Source organism: Girardinichthys multiradiatus, chromosome 5 (assembly GCF_021462225.1).
Source record: "Girardinichthys multiradiatus isolate DD_20200921_A chromosome 5, DD_fGirMul_XY1, whole genome shotgun sequence".
NCBI classification, from domain to species: Eukaryota; Metazoa; Chordata; class Actinopteri; order Cyprinodontiformes; family Goodeidae; genus Girardinichthys; species Girardinichthys multiradiatus.
The window spans coordinates 43,517,117-43,535,060 of NC_061798.1; the positions used below are offsets into that span (position 1 = coordinate 43,517,117).

At 38.2% G+C, this 17,944-nt stretch overlaps 1 protein-coding gene across 8 annotated transcripts in view; it reads right to left on the reverse strand.

The window, feature by feature from the left end:
• Positions 1-17,944, reverse strand: part of fat1a (FAT atypical cadherin 1a) — a 112,059-nt gene that overhangs the window by 49,976 nt on the left and 44,139 nt on the right. For 5 of the 8 annotated variants that reach the window (XR_007038166.1, XR_007038167.1, XM_047364568.1 and 2 more), the window contains exons 5-10: positions 14,201-14,530; positions 13,278-13,494; positions 11,208-11,276; positions 10,216-10,355; positions 951-1,226; positions 478-688 (exon numbers count right to left, since the gene is read on the reverse strand). Coding sequence is in view for 6 of the 8 variants with exons in the window: in XM_047364568.1 (XP_047220524.1) it covers positions 478-688; positions 951-1,226; positions 10,216-10,355; positions 11,208-11,276; positions 13,278-13,494; positions 14,201-14,530 (1,243 nt within the window). In the remaining 2 variants the exon portion in view is untranslated. The remainder of the gene's footprint in view (positions 1-477; positions 689-950; positions 1,227-10,215; positions 10,356-11,207; positions 11,277-13,277; positions 13,495-14,200; positions 14,531-17,944) is intronic. The other 3 variants (XM_047364570.1, XM_047364569.1, XM_047364572.1) reach the window with 1 other exon arrangement.

Consider the following 17,944-nt stretch of genomic DNA (forward strand, 5'->3'; position numbering starts at 1 on the left):
TATGATTTGAAACTGTTTTTTTGCATTACCTCTGGCTATTTTTGTCTGATATAATTTTCATTTGACGATCTGAAATATTAATTTGTAATAAAAAGGCAAAAACAAAATAAATCTCTAAGGGGGCAAATAGTTGCTCACAACACTATGTCACAACAAGGAAACCAACATCATACAGTTATCTTAGCTATTTTAAGTGTGCATATCTGCAAACAAACAACAAACTGGAGCATGTTTCTTGCAGCTTAACATAGGAGATACACATTGTGGGAAAGTAACATTCTTGAGATTCTCTATGCAAAAACTTTGATAATTCCCTGCTCTGTGCACAGTCTTTCATTCATGATCAGGATCCAGTAGGCACCACGACTGATGACTCAGGCATGTTTAATGAGCTGATTTAATTTGCTTTATTTCATAATGAAAGCTTTCTAGTGCACGAGCAAAAAAGAACTGTGGCTCATTAGAATGGCAACATACCAGAATCAATGCTGTAAATGACTTCGGCATTATAGCCCTTGTCTTTGTCAAGAGCAGTAACCTGCAGCACAGCTGAGCCGATGGCAGCTGATTCAAACACACGGCCAGAGTAGGGTGTCCCTATGAACCAAGGTGCATTGTCGTTGGTGTCATCTACGTCAACAATAACACGAACAAGATTCCTTTTGACTGGAATGTCCTGATCCCGAACCTGAAAAACAAATAATGAAAAGGTAAAGAAAAGGAGGGAAAAAAGAAAAGTAGGAAAAGTAAAAATAAATTCCTGGAAGGAAAAATCTCAGAAATAGCAAACTAGTCACATTAGGGAAACCATAGGAAAATAACATTTGTATCTTAATTATATTGTTTTCCTTTTTTGGCAACACCCTCAAATGAACTCTTATATACCAAATGTAACATTATTTTCCTCTCAGCAAAGAAGGGCACTTTTTAGTGTGTCAACCGGTTCCTACCATTACAGTGAGGATGTGACGATGCATTGTCTCATGATCCAGATGCTCTGTGGTGTACAGAGTGCCCGTTCCTGGGTCCAGCCGGAACTTCCGTAGGCTGAAGGGATCAGTGCTGCTCAGGAGCGTGTAGGTCAGTTTGTTTTTCTCATCCCTGTCCAGAGCGCTGATCTGCAGGACCTCAGTGCCTGCTGGTTCATCCTCAGGGACGTTCACAACATACACCTGCTGGGAGAACTGCGGCCGGTGGTTGTTGGTGTCAATGACCCGGATCAGCACCTAAAGGAAAAAAAGCAATTAGATTCCAACAAATTAGCTTGGTTCTATTGTACAGTAAAAGGTTTGAGAGACTGATCATGCTCTTATGATTATGCTGAGCATTGCTACATGTATGGTATTCAAAGCAGTTTGATTAAATCAAGTATTAAAGTTTGTGCTATATTTATTTAAGATAGGGCATGGCAGAGAATCATTTTATGGTCATGGTAAATAGTGTAGTTGCACTGAGTTTTATGTAGGGTTGTCCGCTTGCATCAAACAACTGGTAAAAAAAGCACACAAAAGTGAAAATTCTTTTGGCCAACATGCAAAGCACTATGTGTGGTGGAAAACAAACAGAGCACAATATGAACACAATATCCCCACTGTGAAACATTATGGTGGCAGGATTGTACTGTGGGATACTTTAACCTTTATCAATGACAGCAAAACTAACATTATGTCCAGCTCAGTTCAGAATAGAACTGAGGTTCACAATAATGCACTAGTTTCAGTTGGCATGTCATATAAAATCCACCCAAAAATACAATAAGGCTTGTGTTGGTAACATAACAAAATGTGAAAAGTCCAAGAGGTATAAATACCTTTCCAAGCCACTATAGAATTTGCTATTAATCCACAGATAATGTGGATAATAGATTGAAGCTTATTTGCAATTGCTTTTTGTTTTTCTCTTTCAGGTTTCAGCGTAGGCACTTTATTCTTTCTCTCATCACATAAACGCATTCTAACTTTTTTTATTAGGATGGCCTAGACACCTGGATCGATACCTGAAACACAAAAGCTTTCAGTGAAACACCACTTGATGCAGTACAACTAAATTGATGCATCAATAAAACATCTTGATGAGTTGCAAGCTTTGTGCAGGAGCACATATGCGTAGGGAATGTAAGAGTCATAATCTGAAGGACAATGGGCTAACAAATGATGATAGCTGAAAAGGAAACTAACAGTTACACAAAAAAGGTTTATCTCTTTATGTTGTGACTACTGAAACAGTCAAAACATGTTTAAATGTCGTTGTTGAGGAGAAATCCATAAAACAACCTGCACGCATACAGTCTTGTGGAAAAATTGGACATTATATAACAGTCTGTTTTTCTAACACATTTGAGCATCTGCAAATTTAATATCAATTATCAATCAAAGAAAATTGTCTAAATCCAAGCTGGGTCTAAAAATCCAGAAACCCCGTAAACATCTCACAGCTGAAAGTGAGAACTGAGGCCCACTTTTCATACATCAATGTCAGAGACTGGTACATTGCTACAACAAGCATCTTCATGGCCATATCTCTCTTGAAAAATATTTTAATCTCAATGAGACATTTGCAAAGTTGAACCAAAGGGGTTAACCCTAGCTATTACAGAGTAGGTTGAAAATTAAGATTAGACATCAATATGTGAACAATTCTTCATAAAAAAACAATGTTCAATGGGTGTAGTAATTTTTTCATGAGTGTACTAACTTTTTGCTTTTTCATTTTAGGAATGTGTTCCTGTATGAGTGTTATTCCCCATTCCAAACTATAAATCGAATGCCTCCAAACTGTGAAATTCCACTGGGAGCATGTTTTATCAACACCAGCCACTTGTCTACTGGACTTCCGACAGAGGATTATGAAGAGCTGCCGGAATGCCATCTTTGCTTCCCAGAGCAGCCAGGGGCTTCCAACCTTGCCAAACATGGGGAACAAAGGGATCAGTCTAGATTTGACACCTACATACCAGACACCAGGGGGTGATGTCCTGTAGGAAAACAGTTGAAGCTGAGCTGCTAGGTGCCGGGTCGGTGGAGGGGGGGTTGAGGACACAAAAGCCTCGAACAGGTGGCAGCTCACTGGCTAACCCGAGTTTGTCAGATCTCTGGTCAAAACAATTGCCCACTTGGTTTGTTGTGGTAAGAGTGTTTGATAGCCATTGTAAGCTAAAACAAGAGACAAATATAGACTCAACCTGACAGGACTGATAACATTTACAATCTGCTGTGTGCTGTGATGTTGGCATTACTGCTGAAACTCACAGATGTCATCTTGCAGGGGGAGCGCTGGGATGCATGCTGTCTGTTTGCCACAACTCTTCTGTTATGAGCAACCAATATCACACTGCTAATCTGAATGTGAAAAGTAAAACAAGTATGTTTTTCTGAATCAATGTTAACTATGAGACAGCAAACAATTCCCACCGTCAGTGTGACAATCTGGTCTCATTCCAAGGTTGTCTTCTTATGTTCTGCCAAGCAACGTGTAGCTCCAGATCCCTGATGTCTACAAATCCACCTTTTATACACACGAAGCATGCACCCAACCTCCCACCCACGCCAAAACAAGCACATCAATTTTACACTGTCACATGTACCTCCAAACAAAGAGGCTGTGCAATGGTTCTCAATGTGGCCCGCAACAGATAACACCTTTTTTTAACAGTGAGAAAGGTGGAAAGAACTGACAGTGCTGCAAAAAGCCGAAAGGATTGGGACCTGGTCAGTTGCATCTACATCTATCCACAGTGTACTATTCCCATACGTTTTATAAAGCCCCACAAAAAGCCTATTTACCCCCACATCACACATACACACACAAACTCGCCTTTCCCTTTACAAGGAAGACTGACACAACACTTCAGAGGCACTTTGTACCCCAAACATCACAAAGCGGAATGATGCAGCCTGACTGCAGCAGAAACGCCAGTGTAGAGAAAAGCTCTGTAGCCTTTGTGCATGGCTTCCTGAGGGAATGCTGAGGAGAAACAAGATTGGGTCTGTGAAATAGACAAGACATGGAGATGCTGATGAGTAAAAAAAAAGATGAGAGTAAGAAAGATAAGCGACAATAAAAAAAACTAAGAAACGGTCAAGTTTAAAGTCTAGTTTAAAATCTAGTTGCAAACAGGAGTTGTGGTTAAGACTGAAACACACATAAGAAATGTAACCACCTTTGATATGCAAGGTAGCAAATAGCCAGCCTACATGTAAGATATAAAAAACTAGGGGTTTAACAAGATCCTGCAAAATTAAAACTGTCTTTCAAAGCTATATCAACTTTTTTTTAATATGAGCCCCTGATTTGAAGGGTAGTGATTCAAACTCCATATGTCAACATATTTAAGAGCAGGAAAGCCTACAAATCTTGAAAAAATGAAACAAATCACAGTTGGCCTTTCCATTGTTTGTCAAATCAGATTTTTGAACAAACCTTTTCGGAACAAACCAAAAAAAAAAAAACAATCCTATTTTATTACATCCATTAAAACAGTAAGGCACTGCCATTTAGCCTGTAATTACAATGTCTGGATGTCTAAAGCAAATACTGAATGGACAATTTTCTTCACAAAACATACCTTAACATAACAGGAACATGTCAAATTCATCTGTAGCCGCTTTAGGGAAAGCAGAAAACTGATGGAGTGAGCACTCTTGCTAAAAAGACCATCTACGTAGGAAACGTGGGTGAGCTCAGGTAAATGTGAGAAGCCAGATTTCTCATCCACAAAACAACAGCCTTTCTGTTGGAAATGTGTTTTGCGGCAAGATTACCTAACAACGAATTCATGTATTTAAGGAAACGAACAGTGCAAACGGAAGAGGACACAACACAGTTCTTGCCTCACCTTGGACAGATAGCTTAAGCGTGGAATATGCAGCCAGACTATCCATTGAAATATTCGCTGGTTTATAAAATGTTTATCATTTATACTTTTTTTGTTTCCTCTGTCAGTGCAAAACATGGGCTGATTTCTTACATTTGCTTTTTATTAAATAAATTTATAACTGGTCTCTATAAATGTTCCTCCTTTATGTTCCTCCACAATAATGAGCTGCAGCAGCTTTGTTTGTTTTCTCCGTGACTGAGCCAAATGATGGAGAGAACACTTGACTCTAGAAGCCTTATGAGTATTCCCTTCCATCCACCACTTGTGTATCCCTAGTGCAAGTTCACCTTTTAAGCCTAATGGCATGGTGTGACAAAAATGAACTGCAGACTGACTCGAGTTTTCGTGATTTGGCAGACAGTATCCTTGGAAAAACGTTTTAACAACTACATTATTGTAGTGCAAATAAAGTCACACAATTAAAACTTGGACTCATGTGGAGCAAAGTGAGACTAACACAACCGATGCATGATTAGCCAACATAATGTAGGTTATTACAATGGCATGGTCGTTTGGAAAGATGAGAATGCTGGTGCCAATAGACGTCAAAATAACAATTATGGTCTGAACCAGAATACCTGAATGCTGCTAGAATATTAGTTTTTGGAATTAGATATTTTGTCTCAAGCAGTCAATCATCACTTTGATGAATTACAGGCAGGCTGGTGCCAGAAAGTATTTTTAAATCCCTCTGAGAGTGCTTGACTGTTAGGTCTCCAAGCCACTGCTCACAGAAAAAACATTTTCCTCTTCCACCTGACTACATAAATCAACATATATATTTTCACTTTATGAACTCAGATTTGAGTTGTAGACTTTGGCATCAAAATGCTTGTTTCAAGTGGACTTTGTGTTATGCACTGATGCCCAAGTTCAGCATTCCATGTATAACATCATACGTTTTCTGCAACCTTCTGTTAAATTCTTTGTACTCTCCTTTTTCATGCTGTTTTTGATATATTTATCAATTCCAGCTATGAAAATTTATATGACTATAATGAGCTGCAGGCCCAAACCTAATTGAAGAGAATTATATATGCCCTCTAAAATCAACACCGAAGTATTAGCTATAGCTGAAAATGAAATGCAAATGAGCATTGAGAAGCAATAATCACCTCTGATGCTCACAGCAGCACAATATGTAATTATATCAAACCTTCAAGTGAGATATAAAGAAGGCTTACTAATGTGGAATAAGATAAGAGATACAGGAGATCAGGAACAGATTGTGAGCAGAACAGCTTGAGGTACTTCTCAACGGCCAAGGGAGGATGTCGTATAGCTGGAGACATGGGAGAGGAGGGTGGGCTCGGCTGCATGCCAAGGCTGCCTTGTTGGCGCAGCTCCTGGCTATGAGGTACAGGAGCTGGAATGTGGCTCCCCTCGTCTTCATCAGCTGATCCTTGAGAGACGCCTTCATAGAAATACGCTGGTTGAATGGAAAGCACATAGCAGAGTGGCCAACTGTTTTCTCTAGACCTCCCACGGGCCAAAATTCATTATACTGTTATTACCAATGGATTCCTGGAGCCTAAGATCTGATATGATCTAATTTTTTCAGATCAGTTTGCTACTGTTATTTGAAATTATACAGAATATTAAAAGGGAAATTTAAAACGGAGCCTCATAAAGCATGAAAATTCTTATGTGAGATATTGTAGAACAGGGCATGAGGGAGCATTCATTATCATTGTGCAGGAAAGAAAACCCCCTGCCAGGCGGTAGGTTCTGGGCAAAGGCAAGCCACTGGCACAGAGCGATCAACAATGTTCCCAAAACAGGATTACAACCCACTGAGGTCCGGTGCTCCTGTTTGTAGTTTAAACTACCCAAACAGAATGATCATCAGTCCTTCACATCTGGCCTATAAATGCAGAAAAGCTTGAAAAGGCTCATAGGGAGCATGCCAGAAGGAAACACAAAGAGGACTAGAAAGCAAAAGAGAACAAAAAGAAAGGAAACATTCCTAAGAGAGAGAAAATAGGCCAGCCTGTCTCGCAGCAAAGTCTCCACATGACTTTGATTTGAGGTATAGATAAGTCTAACTTTCAGCTTTCATGAGATGCACTGTGTATGACAGTGTAGATCTAATTTGCAAGAAAAATCTCTGCTTCTGTCAAGACAAAACCCATACTATGCCCAAAGAAAATAACTCCAGCGTTAACCAACCACCATAGCCTTTTTTGAATGTACTACTCAGTTGTATCGTATTGTCCAAAAAATAATATAAATTTTATTATTAACTTTTAAATATTAATTTTCAAATATTCTTGCGGAATAAAGTAAATATTTGTGGCGCTTTTATATTTTCTGGTGTGCAAAAATGAAAAATGTTCTTGAGCTAAAATTTATTTTGTAAAAGAGTAAATGTTTTATTGGGTTTTATCTCTGGATATCCATGTCACGTTACAAGGAGGATTACACTAGTGTGTTTGTAGAGAGTTCTGTAAATTTAGGAACTTTTTATACTTGTCATTGTTTTGTTTTACTATAAACAGAAAAAAAGTATTTTGTTATTCACAGGCAACGGTGGCAACAGTGGTAGGAGTTCCTGTAACTGATGCCGGTTTAAACCCACGCGCTGTCTGTCTCAGTTGTTGTGTGCTTAGGAAAGACATTTCACCTGCATTGCCTGCTGATGGTGATGCGCCGATTGTATGGCAGCCTCACTTCTGTCAGTCTGACCCAGGGCAGCTGTAGCTACAATTTAGCTTACCACTGTCGGTGTGTGAATGTGGGGGTGACTGATTGTAGTGTAAAGCGCTTTGGGGTCTCTGGAGACTTGATAAAGTGCTACAGAGGTGCAGGCCATTTACCATTTTACCATTCATTGTTCTGAACCAGGTCAGAGCTCTGATTGGTAAACTGATCTTTACTTTGTTGAAACCATCAAGCCTCCACTTTGCTATCATTATATTAAAAAAAAAAATTTGAATTGCTCTCTTAAAAATTGCTAAGATTTTCATTGATGATTCATATTCGTAGCACAAAACTTTAAGAAATTATATATATTTAAGTCAACAAACTGGCACTACACCTGGTTTGTCAAAAAAACACTGCAATATTAAAAATACCTATTACCCCATGGTCTAATGCTCAATTTGAAATTCAGTGTATCCACTTCCTTTACAGAAACAGCTGGCCTGGTCATCAGCTGGGTTAAAATGTCATAGACATAAGCACTTAGAGAACTATTAACTATAAAATGCCATTGTTTAAAATGTTGGTTAGCAACCATGCCAAACCAATTGACTTAAACTTCTACTTCAATTTATTCTCCTTTTTCTTAAAGGTTTTATGTGGCTCACAGCAGGACACCGTGGAGAGGAGAACTGTCTTAAACACGTCAAGACCACCAACAGAACCAGACCAAAGAAGCATCGCCATCTGCCCTGACCTTTAAAAGTGAATAATTTCACCTAAAATGTCACAGCATGGTGTTTTGCTAAAAGGCTTCTAAAAAACGTTCTGTTGCCAGAGCTTTAAGAGACTGCACAACAGAGAGAAAAATCTTAGCTGAGAAAACAGAAACCTTCGCTGTTATTAAGGTTTGCTCAAAACTAAAAGCCCTGCCTCTTTGGCGGATGAGCTCTAAAATGCCAGTGAAGGCGCTCTTCATCCAAGGCTCAGTGGAGCACAAGAGCCAGATGATGAAAGGCTTTATTCATACAGACTGACAACAAATACATTTCCCAGCACCAGTTCTCTAAAGCTCCACATTGAGGACAAAGGACAAAAGATTTTGAATGTCACCATCCTGTACGGCTATCATGTAAAAAACTACCATGTAAAAAACAAGTAAAATCTCATGGACAAGGCATGACTATCACAACAAAAACCAAATGCATCTTGCATACTTAAAAAGCTTTTATTGTGGCACTTAAGATTATCTATCAGCTGGGGTGTGACAAAGCTACTCCATATTTAGTTATTTAGTACACTCAAAAAGGGAGTTTCTATAGACTCCTCTCAGACAAAATGAAGAGAATCTCACTGATTAAAGGAGAGCAAATGAGGAGGAGCTGTGGGGACTCAGGATTGTACACTAGAAACAAAAAAGCTTTGGTTAGACAGCAGCATCAATACAGCAAGTCTGCATTAAAATGAGAAAAAGAGGGACTCCCAGTGCACGGCTCTCTAATTAAGTATCCTAGCTAACTACATGATGGAACACAATTCTCCTGCTGAAAGAGAATCATCTGCCTTTCTTTGTAAAATATACATACATTTTTTTGTAGGTTGGACCTTTCATACACCTGACAAAGGGACTAAGACCAACCCTGGGACTGTGAGCTTGTATCACATCCTGTATAGCTCATCAGTGTTTGGAGAGTCTGCTGCTGGAAATCTGAAACCTCAGTCTACAGCTGTAGGACTGCTCGACCTGCGGAATGACCTCTTCTTCCTTGTAAGGCTCACTGACAAGCACATCTCCACAAAGTGAAGTTTGTGCTGAGAAGGGGCACACTCTTGTAGTGTATATATGATATTTATTGAACTCCTAGGTTTCACTCATCATATGGTACAACCACACGTATTGTTCCACGATTGTAGAATGACCTAAAGAGCAGGTCTTGAAAACCCAGCTCTTCAGGGAGCATCTCCTACCCTAGCACCGACCCTGTACTTCCCTACCCCCTTTGCTGCAGTATCTCTTGCTGCACTGCACTCTATGCCTGCACTCTATTTCCACACTGTTGCCCCTGACAGAACCTGACAAGTGGTCTATTATTGTTAGCTTTGATATTAACTGCATTGGTACATCCTCATTTGTAAGGCATTTTGGATAAAAGAATCTTCTATAAAGATAAACACAAAGTAAATGTGACTCTACACCCAGACTAGCTCAAGGAGCAGGAAAAAATAGCTGGCCTTATGAAGGAAAGCTTGACAACTAGCTACGAGACTTAAGCTGGATTCACAGTGAAAGCTAGTGTATCTAAAAAGGTTTTTACATTGGTCTGAATATCCATTACGTCTTGTATTGTGAATATGCGAAAGGATTATGATTATGATTATGATTTTTCTTTTAAAATTTATTAGTAATTTAGTATATTGTAAAATATGCAGAAATAGGATAAAGGAGTATCTGTATCTTTATTTAATAATTAGAATTTAGCCCCTTGGTATGAAAAGAGAAATTTCAACCTAAAAAAAGCATTTTTGTTCTAATTCACCAGTTGAAAGCAGCGATAGCATCACAGCATCATTATAGCCCAACAGGTCATTTGATCTACTAATAAGCCATCCTTTAACTCCCACTACTCCTCACATGAGAAAAACAGAACAATGACAACCACCTCATCAGCCTCCAACTGTTTCATTAGTGTTTCAATTACCTGAGTGCTGACAGTTCGTGTCCCATCTGTAGCTTCCACTGTCAGGTTGTAATTTGATTTCTGCTCTGTGTCCAGGGGCCGTGCAACAATCAAGGTTCCACTGGCCTTGCCCACGTCAAAGCGGCTGTCATAATTGCCACCTGGGATTTTTTTTTCATGCAAAAAATGAAAAAAGAGACAGTATTAGGGAAAAATCCTGAAGTAGTTGCATGCATGTCACAAGTTTAGACAAACATTAAATGGGAGAAGAGGTGGACACATAAATATTAATTTAATGCTCTGCGAATGTCAAAGATAAAAACAAACACAAAACTAATGTAGATGTATTAACTAGCAATATAGATTTTCTTCTATTCATTTATTTAAACTAAATACAAGGGGTGAACTGATTGATCGACTGGCCGATTTCCTTCATTTTGGGAGATAAGTGATCGGCCAAAACTTATATGTCAAACCAATCTTATCCATCGGTTTTATCTACTTGTCTAACCTATTGTGCAAGTTTTGTTTCTTTTAAAAAGGTGAAAAAAATCAAAGAGTAAAGGAGCTCCAATGTTCTAAACTTTTCATTAGTATTTGAGAGCACTACCTCATGTGCAGTTAAAACAGGTTTGTATTATTTCACGGGTATTGTTCAATGTTTTAATAAAATAAAATTGGAACATTGAAGTTTTATTGTGACCTGACAAGTGTCATTTCTTTAAAAAAAAATCAGCCGAAATCAGAATCAGCAGGTCAGGCTTTTTAAAGATTGTTGCAATCGGTGCACCCCTACTAAATATCAATAGCACAGGAACACAATTGATCAGTCATACATCTGTAACAATACCATAAACTGATGAAACCTAAAACTGATGCTAAAATCCCAAAAAAAAAACATTCACCCCATGGAATATCACAAGCTAACCACAAACAACAGGTAGCACCAGAGACAGACAATGTCAGATGATCTCTTAATACAGCAAAGGCTATTAGGAGATCCCAGCAGCTACCTTCTGCTGTACAGTTGTGGTCACAAGCCATCTGAAGGATGTAAAACATCTCAGAATCCTCACTGCCGTCTTGCAAAAATCCAACCAAACAGAGCATTCCATAGAAAGAGGGAAAGCAATGAAAGAGCACAAAGGAGAGGAGAGAAAAAGGAGGTGTGTCAGTCAGAAATTGATTAGAAGGAAAACAGGCAGAGGAAAAGGGTGAGGAGCAAGCATTTTTTTAAAAAGAAGACGTTTTAAATATTTTCATGTTTAGAGTGGATGTTGAGAGTTAAAATGTAGACTTAGGAGAAGAAAAAATATGTTTGGACACTCAAAAAACACACCTACTTAAAATGTACTTGAATAGAAAATAGATTGGGGGAAGGGTGATTTACAATAGATTGTAAAGGTAATTGCTCAATTTAAACTGGTGATGTGGTAATATTTGTTCTCATTGTTTAAAATATGTTTTAACCTATTATTTTGTCTGCTTGTTAACTAATAGTTCAAACAGAAGAAATGGTGGTGTTGGTAAAGACCTTAACTGTTCCATAATGGGGGCTCATCATGGAGCTTAACAGCTCCATGATGTGTTATATTCTTAAAGGCTGCTAATTTTGTGAATGCTGTAAAGCATTCAACAGGAGTTTAGCATTTCTGTTTTCTTCGTATTCATTACATTTCAGCAGATTTTCTGCAGTCAATTTCAGCTTGTTTCTTCCAGCTTTCAGTTAAAAAATTCAGCTTACAGCATTCACACTGCATTTTCGCAGGAAATGCATATTTTTCTAGTCATGCATTCAAATTGTACTCTGAAGTCAGAACTTTCTTGTTGTCTTCTGGTTATCTGAGATCGGGTTGTAGCGGTAACAGATTCAGGATGGATATCCAGACATCCCACTCCCAAGGCATTAGCAGACCAGAAAGGATATTGTTGGTCCAGCAAATTCTAGGTCAGCCTTGGGGTCTTCTCCCAGTTCAATATGACTGCAAAACATCCAAAGCAGACACCCAGGAGACTTCCTTATCATATGCTTGGATCACCTCAAATTACTCCTTTCAATGCAGAAGTTTGAGTTCCAAGATGGAAAAATGTCACCTAAAGTTGGAATTCCGACTTGGAGAGTTGAAGGTCCTCTAGCCAATATCCAATATGGCTGCCTTATGCATAAAAGATAGTCAAAGTTGTACTTTACTGTATTTACATTTGAGATGCTTCTTTTAAAGTAACAAAAGGAAGTCGCACTTAGCAGGACAAAAATAAGCAAATTTCACTGGTTTTTCCCAATGAGAACACGGTCAACTCAAGGTTGATGTCATTCCAAGAACTACGTTCTGACTTCCGAGACAAATTCATCATCCACACAAAGAAATCTGACATGTGGCATCATCAGGATGCCACATGTCAGATTTGTTTCATAGCTTAGATGCTGATCTGGTTCACTTCACCAGGATTATAAAATGAATTACATGAAAAAATTATATCAAATCTTATCTACAGCTCCTTTTAGCTTTAGCAACAACATTGTACTTAATCTACCTTACTAATATCTCCATGACTTTTTACAATCTTCTTCCTAATAAAGGAATCATATATTCATTATATGTTAAATATAAAACTGAAAAAATAAAAATATGTAGTAAAACGGAATTGTTGCATTAGATGATACCTGTGTCAATTTCATTCTCCTCAATGTAACTTATGTAAATCTATGTAATGTTTTGACTGAACTCCCCCCATCAAAGTAATTAAACATTCATTATTTGTTAAAATAACATTGGACAAATAGTAGGTAAATCATAATGTATTGCTATGTCAGCTGATGCTAACAGACGTAGCTATCAGTTCCGTTCCACTCAATCTACCTTACCTAAATCTAGGGGATCTTATTACAAAGTACCAAAATGAACCTCTTACAGTTGTTAAAGCTAAATTAATTAAAAAACAAAAAACAAACTCAAGCTGCAGAAGAAACACATTCACTATATTAGTCCTAAAGACCACTGTTGTAACTACAAGCCATAGGAAAGAGAGCATTCACTCAGCGTGCAGAAGCGTAGCAAGAATGCCAATAAAGAAGGCGCTACCTGTGATTTCGAACCACACATGAACATCCGAGGACTCAGTGGCAACAACGCCCACCATATGTGCCACTGGATCACTTTCCATAACCGAAAAGGAGAAGGGAAATTCCTCAAAGCGCAGGGGAGCTGCATCAGCTGGCACCACTGGTTTGCGAATCCACTCGATGTGCAGGCGGCAAGTAGATGACTTCTGAGGACGTCCGTTGTCGACAGCTTTAATCTGAAAAAAGAAAAGAGGCAAAATCTGTTAGGGTTTAACTTAAATTAAATTAGTTTCTGAACATGTCCCTACCTTAAAGTTTAATCGTACAGATATTCAGAAATTTTCAGACAAGAGCTGACATTTAGCATATCAAATCTTCTTTTGTGTATTTTCTTTTGCTAGTGAACTAAAGTTTAATGAGCAGAATCTTGCAGCAGAATACATGTTGTCAAGAAAGAGTACAATTAACCTTACAAAAAGATAATCATTAACAATTCTACAAGCAACATGTGATGGGGAAACTTAGAACAAAAGCTGATGCAGAGTTCATTTGTACACACACATAACACAAGTGATCTTTGGGAAAACGTTGTTTCTGTATTGCTGTGATATAGTGATAAGACAGATCACAGCCAAAGTGTGAAGTCACATCAATGGCTGAGAAAAGTCGCTCATGGTTAGACAAACAAGGAATAAAATCTGGTTTATTCAGATCAATTAAGTGAATACTTTTGCTTTACACTTGTATTACGCATGTGGACTAATTAACACTGCATTTGCAGTAGAATAAAGTGGGGTAAGGAAACACGGGTTGTACAGTTTAGGAGAAATAAAGAGGAATAAAACAATAAAATAATAAACAAGCATCTGCTGTAACATTTTACAGCCTAATGAGCAATTATGTGTGGGCACAGGATTGTACCCCTTCTGTTTAAATACTTACCGTAAGAATGTCATATTCTTCAGCAGAGGAGAACTTCTTGGATGACACCAGACCGGTCTTGGGCTCAATAAAAAACTTGCCATGTTCGTCTCCTTCTTCGATACTATAGGAGATTTCAGCATTCGGGCCTTCGTCGCGGTCTGACGCAATCACCCGATACACCGGGTCTCTCTTAGTGGCTCGCTCTCTCTCGGGTCTCTCCCGCTCGGGCAGTTGAATCTTGTAGATCTTCTCCAGAAACAGCGGCCTGTTGTCATTCTCATCAAGGACCTGAACGATGACCCGGACGGTGGTGGATTTGGGAGGAACACCGTGGTCGGTAATGGTTATCTGAGGAGAGACAATAAAGATTTCAAAACTTGGCAGTTTATTGACTAAAAGCCTGAAATATTGTCTTACCCAACCAACTTTAAATCACATCTTATCTCTTGCACTCTCAAAGCCTCTTTGTGTCTGTTACAGTCATAATTTTGGGAGTGGACTAAGTAAATAATCAGAGACTTCTTTTACGGTCTCAAATTTAGGATTGAGAGCAATATCTAACCAGAAACCTCTAAATGTTTATCTTGAACTATGCTTTAAAAAATTTATTCAAAAGTATATAATTAAAAAAAGATTAGGTGACTGAAGCAAAAACAAACTATAAAATAAACAAATGAAATAAATACGAGGCTGTAAGAATCCAAGAGAATAATATAAAACTAAATGAAATTTATATCTGCATTTAGTGATACGTCACACAGTAGCTTATTTATTCGTTGTCCAACAATTCCTTGATTAGCAATAAATTATTAACAGTTAGTCCACTCCTTTGATACGAGGGACCTGCTTTCGAATACAAAGTCCTGATTTGGAATTTTTTCTTTTTTTTGTGGCACTAGTGGCCTATTTTTGTTAATTTTCTGAAAGTAGGCCGACAGGAAATGGGGTGGAGAGAGGGGAAAGACATGCAGCATAGGTGACCGGTGTCGGGGCTCGAACCCGGGACAGCTGTGTCGAGGACTGAAGCCTCCATATATGGGTCGTGCGCTCTATCGCTATGCCCACATGCTGCGCCCGTCCTGATTTAAATTTGATAGAGAATCTAAGGAGGGCGCAAATAGTTAGGGTGAGGGCAAAGAGGCCTTCCAACCTCAAAGACTTGGAGCTCGGCACAAAAAATAAATCATTAAAATAGCAGTGGAAACAAGCAAAAAGCTGGTTAGCAAGAAGAATGGTTTGACTGCAGTAATGCCAATAATTATTATTATTATTGAACAAAGGTATAAATAATTTTTGCCTTGCTACTTTGTAAAAGGTAAAAAAAACCATAAATTTTAAGAACTGATCCTTCTTTTATTTTGTTTTACAATGATTTGACAGATGATGCTCTCATTTATTTTAGAAACAAAGTTCTAAATCGAATGTAAATAATTTTAAACCTAGATCTACTTGTGATATATGTGATTTTGGCCTTAATGTACACAATAATACACAAATATACTGAGCTGAGAATATACAACATGACTTATTGCTCTTAGTGAAAGGTTGGGGGGTTCTCTTAGCCTCAGAGGTGCTCAGTATAAAAGTGAATGACAAATAAATAAATTAATCCTTTATAGCACCTTGATTGAAGTCATGTTATAGTTATTGGCTATGTTCGAAATTTTTTTCATTTGAACAATAATTTTACACATCACTAGGACTTTTGACAGCTGAGTTCACAATCCATGCAGCTTCCCTAAAAGAAAAGAGCCACAGCCTGACCATTTCCAGCTTTGAGCTGCAAAAATAAAATTTAAGTGCAGAACAAATGTCGCAGTCATTTAAAACCATCTGCTAAGTACTTTACTAAAAACGGCTAGCAGTCCAGAGCCATGCACGCACATTTGGTGCCATACTTTCAATTACTAAAGTAATGTGTTTCTGCTTTTCTCGCAGTGTCTGCAGCTGTCCATGCTGCTCACATGAGCGGAGTCAATTAAATCGGCTGACAAGAAACTTGAATGAGAATGTCTCTCCAAGGGATGATGCAGAGTGTTTGTGCTTTTCCTGTGCAGTGTCATGGAAAATTCCATGATAAACAAATTAGTTTTTAGCTCTCTGGATGCCTGATATCCTGCATTGGGTTAAAAATCCAATACAAATACTCTCCATATGTTTTGCTTTTGGGGTGATTTGTTAGGTATGTGTAACCTTCTGAGCACTTACATGATAATTACAAAAAGTGGACTGGGTGTGATGTAAAATCTGTTTAAAATGCTATCCTAGAGTTTTTAAGTCGTTAACCAATGCACAACATTTTGAATGTGGTGATGCAGTACAGTACAATCCTTGACTCTGGCATGGTTTCTGAGGTGTTCTGGACCACTTTTGGTATTTTAATGTGGAGGAAGACATTTCTAGAAACAACTGCATGTTTATAAAGAATATTTTAGAAAAACATTGTTTTGGAAAAACATTTGTGTGCAAAATGCCTAAAAACGTGGGTTTTCAAATTATTTGTTTCTGTTTGCATGTAGATGATGGAGGTTACCACAGGAGAAGATCTTAAGACTCATTCAATAAATTAGAATATTATTGAAAAGTCCATTATTTTAGTAACTTTATTCACTAAGTGAAACACATTATATATATATATATATTAATTATACAGGGACTTATGTTTTCCAGCCTTTATTTTAGGTAATTATTAATTAATTAATAAATTTTCTGCTTACAGTTAATGAAAACAACATTTAAGATTAGAATATTACATGAGACCAATTAGAAACAGGCATTAAACATACATAATGAAAAGTATGTTTAATACCTGCTTAAAGGTTGTAATTTTTAAAAGGTAGTTTTAATCTGACACGAGTCTCATTGGAATGCATATTCTAATTTCTTTAAATATGACTATATGTTAGTGAACAGGTCCTTGGCTACAGGACCTTTAATGTGTCTTAATTTGAGGGATTTTAATTAAAAGTATGGTTAAACATTTTTAAAATGTGGTCTTTATTTTTTAACCCAAGTAATTCCCTTAGTCATTAACCCGGAAATAATGTTTTAACAGTATTAAGAATCCCCTAATGATCTACCTCGTTACTTCGTGGTGTGATTATCCAGGTCAAGACAAAAGTTGACCATGCTGGTGCTCTTGTGTTTAAACGACAACCTTGAAAATCCATTAGGGTGATTAGTTAATATTTTTTAACCTTTAGCATGCCTGCTGGTTAATTACAAAAACGTGCACTGAGCAGGATCTAATATCTGTTAAATAGGCCAGAGTGCATGCTGGCAAAGGCTCCAGGCAACAGATGTGAACAGCCCATTCACCTCTGCTTTAACATTACAATATGTTCCCTGCAGTCCCAGGGCTGGATATTCAGCATGTCCCGGCATGTCCCACTTTTGCTGTTTACCCACCCCCCTCCTTCCATGGACGAAGGCCTCTGATCCTGCCGCTTGAGTCCAGACTCAGAACAACAAGAGCAGCTTTGCCTTTTTCTGAAATTCCCCCACTGCTTTTAGCTCCCTCTCTCTCTCTTTCACACACAGACACACGACAGCTACCAACCCCCATATGCCTCATCATAAAAGCTGAAGGCCTCCTGTGCTCCCTCCACCTCGTCTTGGCATTTAGTGCAAACAATGCTGACACAGCCCCCACTCTAATTGCTCCACATGTTTAGTTTCTTCTCCTGCAGCAAGTTGGTTTAGAACTCTTTAGCAACAATTTGGACTGATTTTCTCTGTTAGAGGCCAGGTAAAAAAAACTAA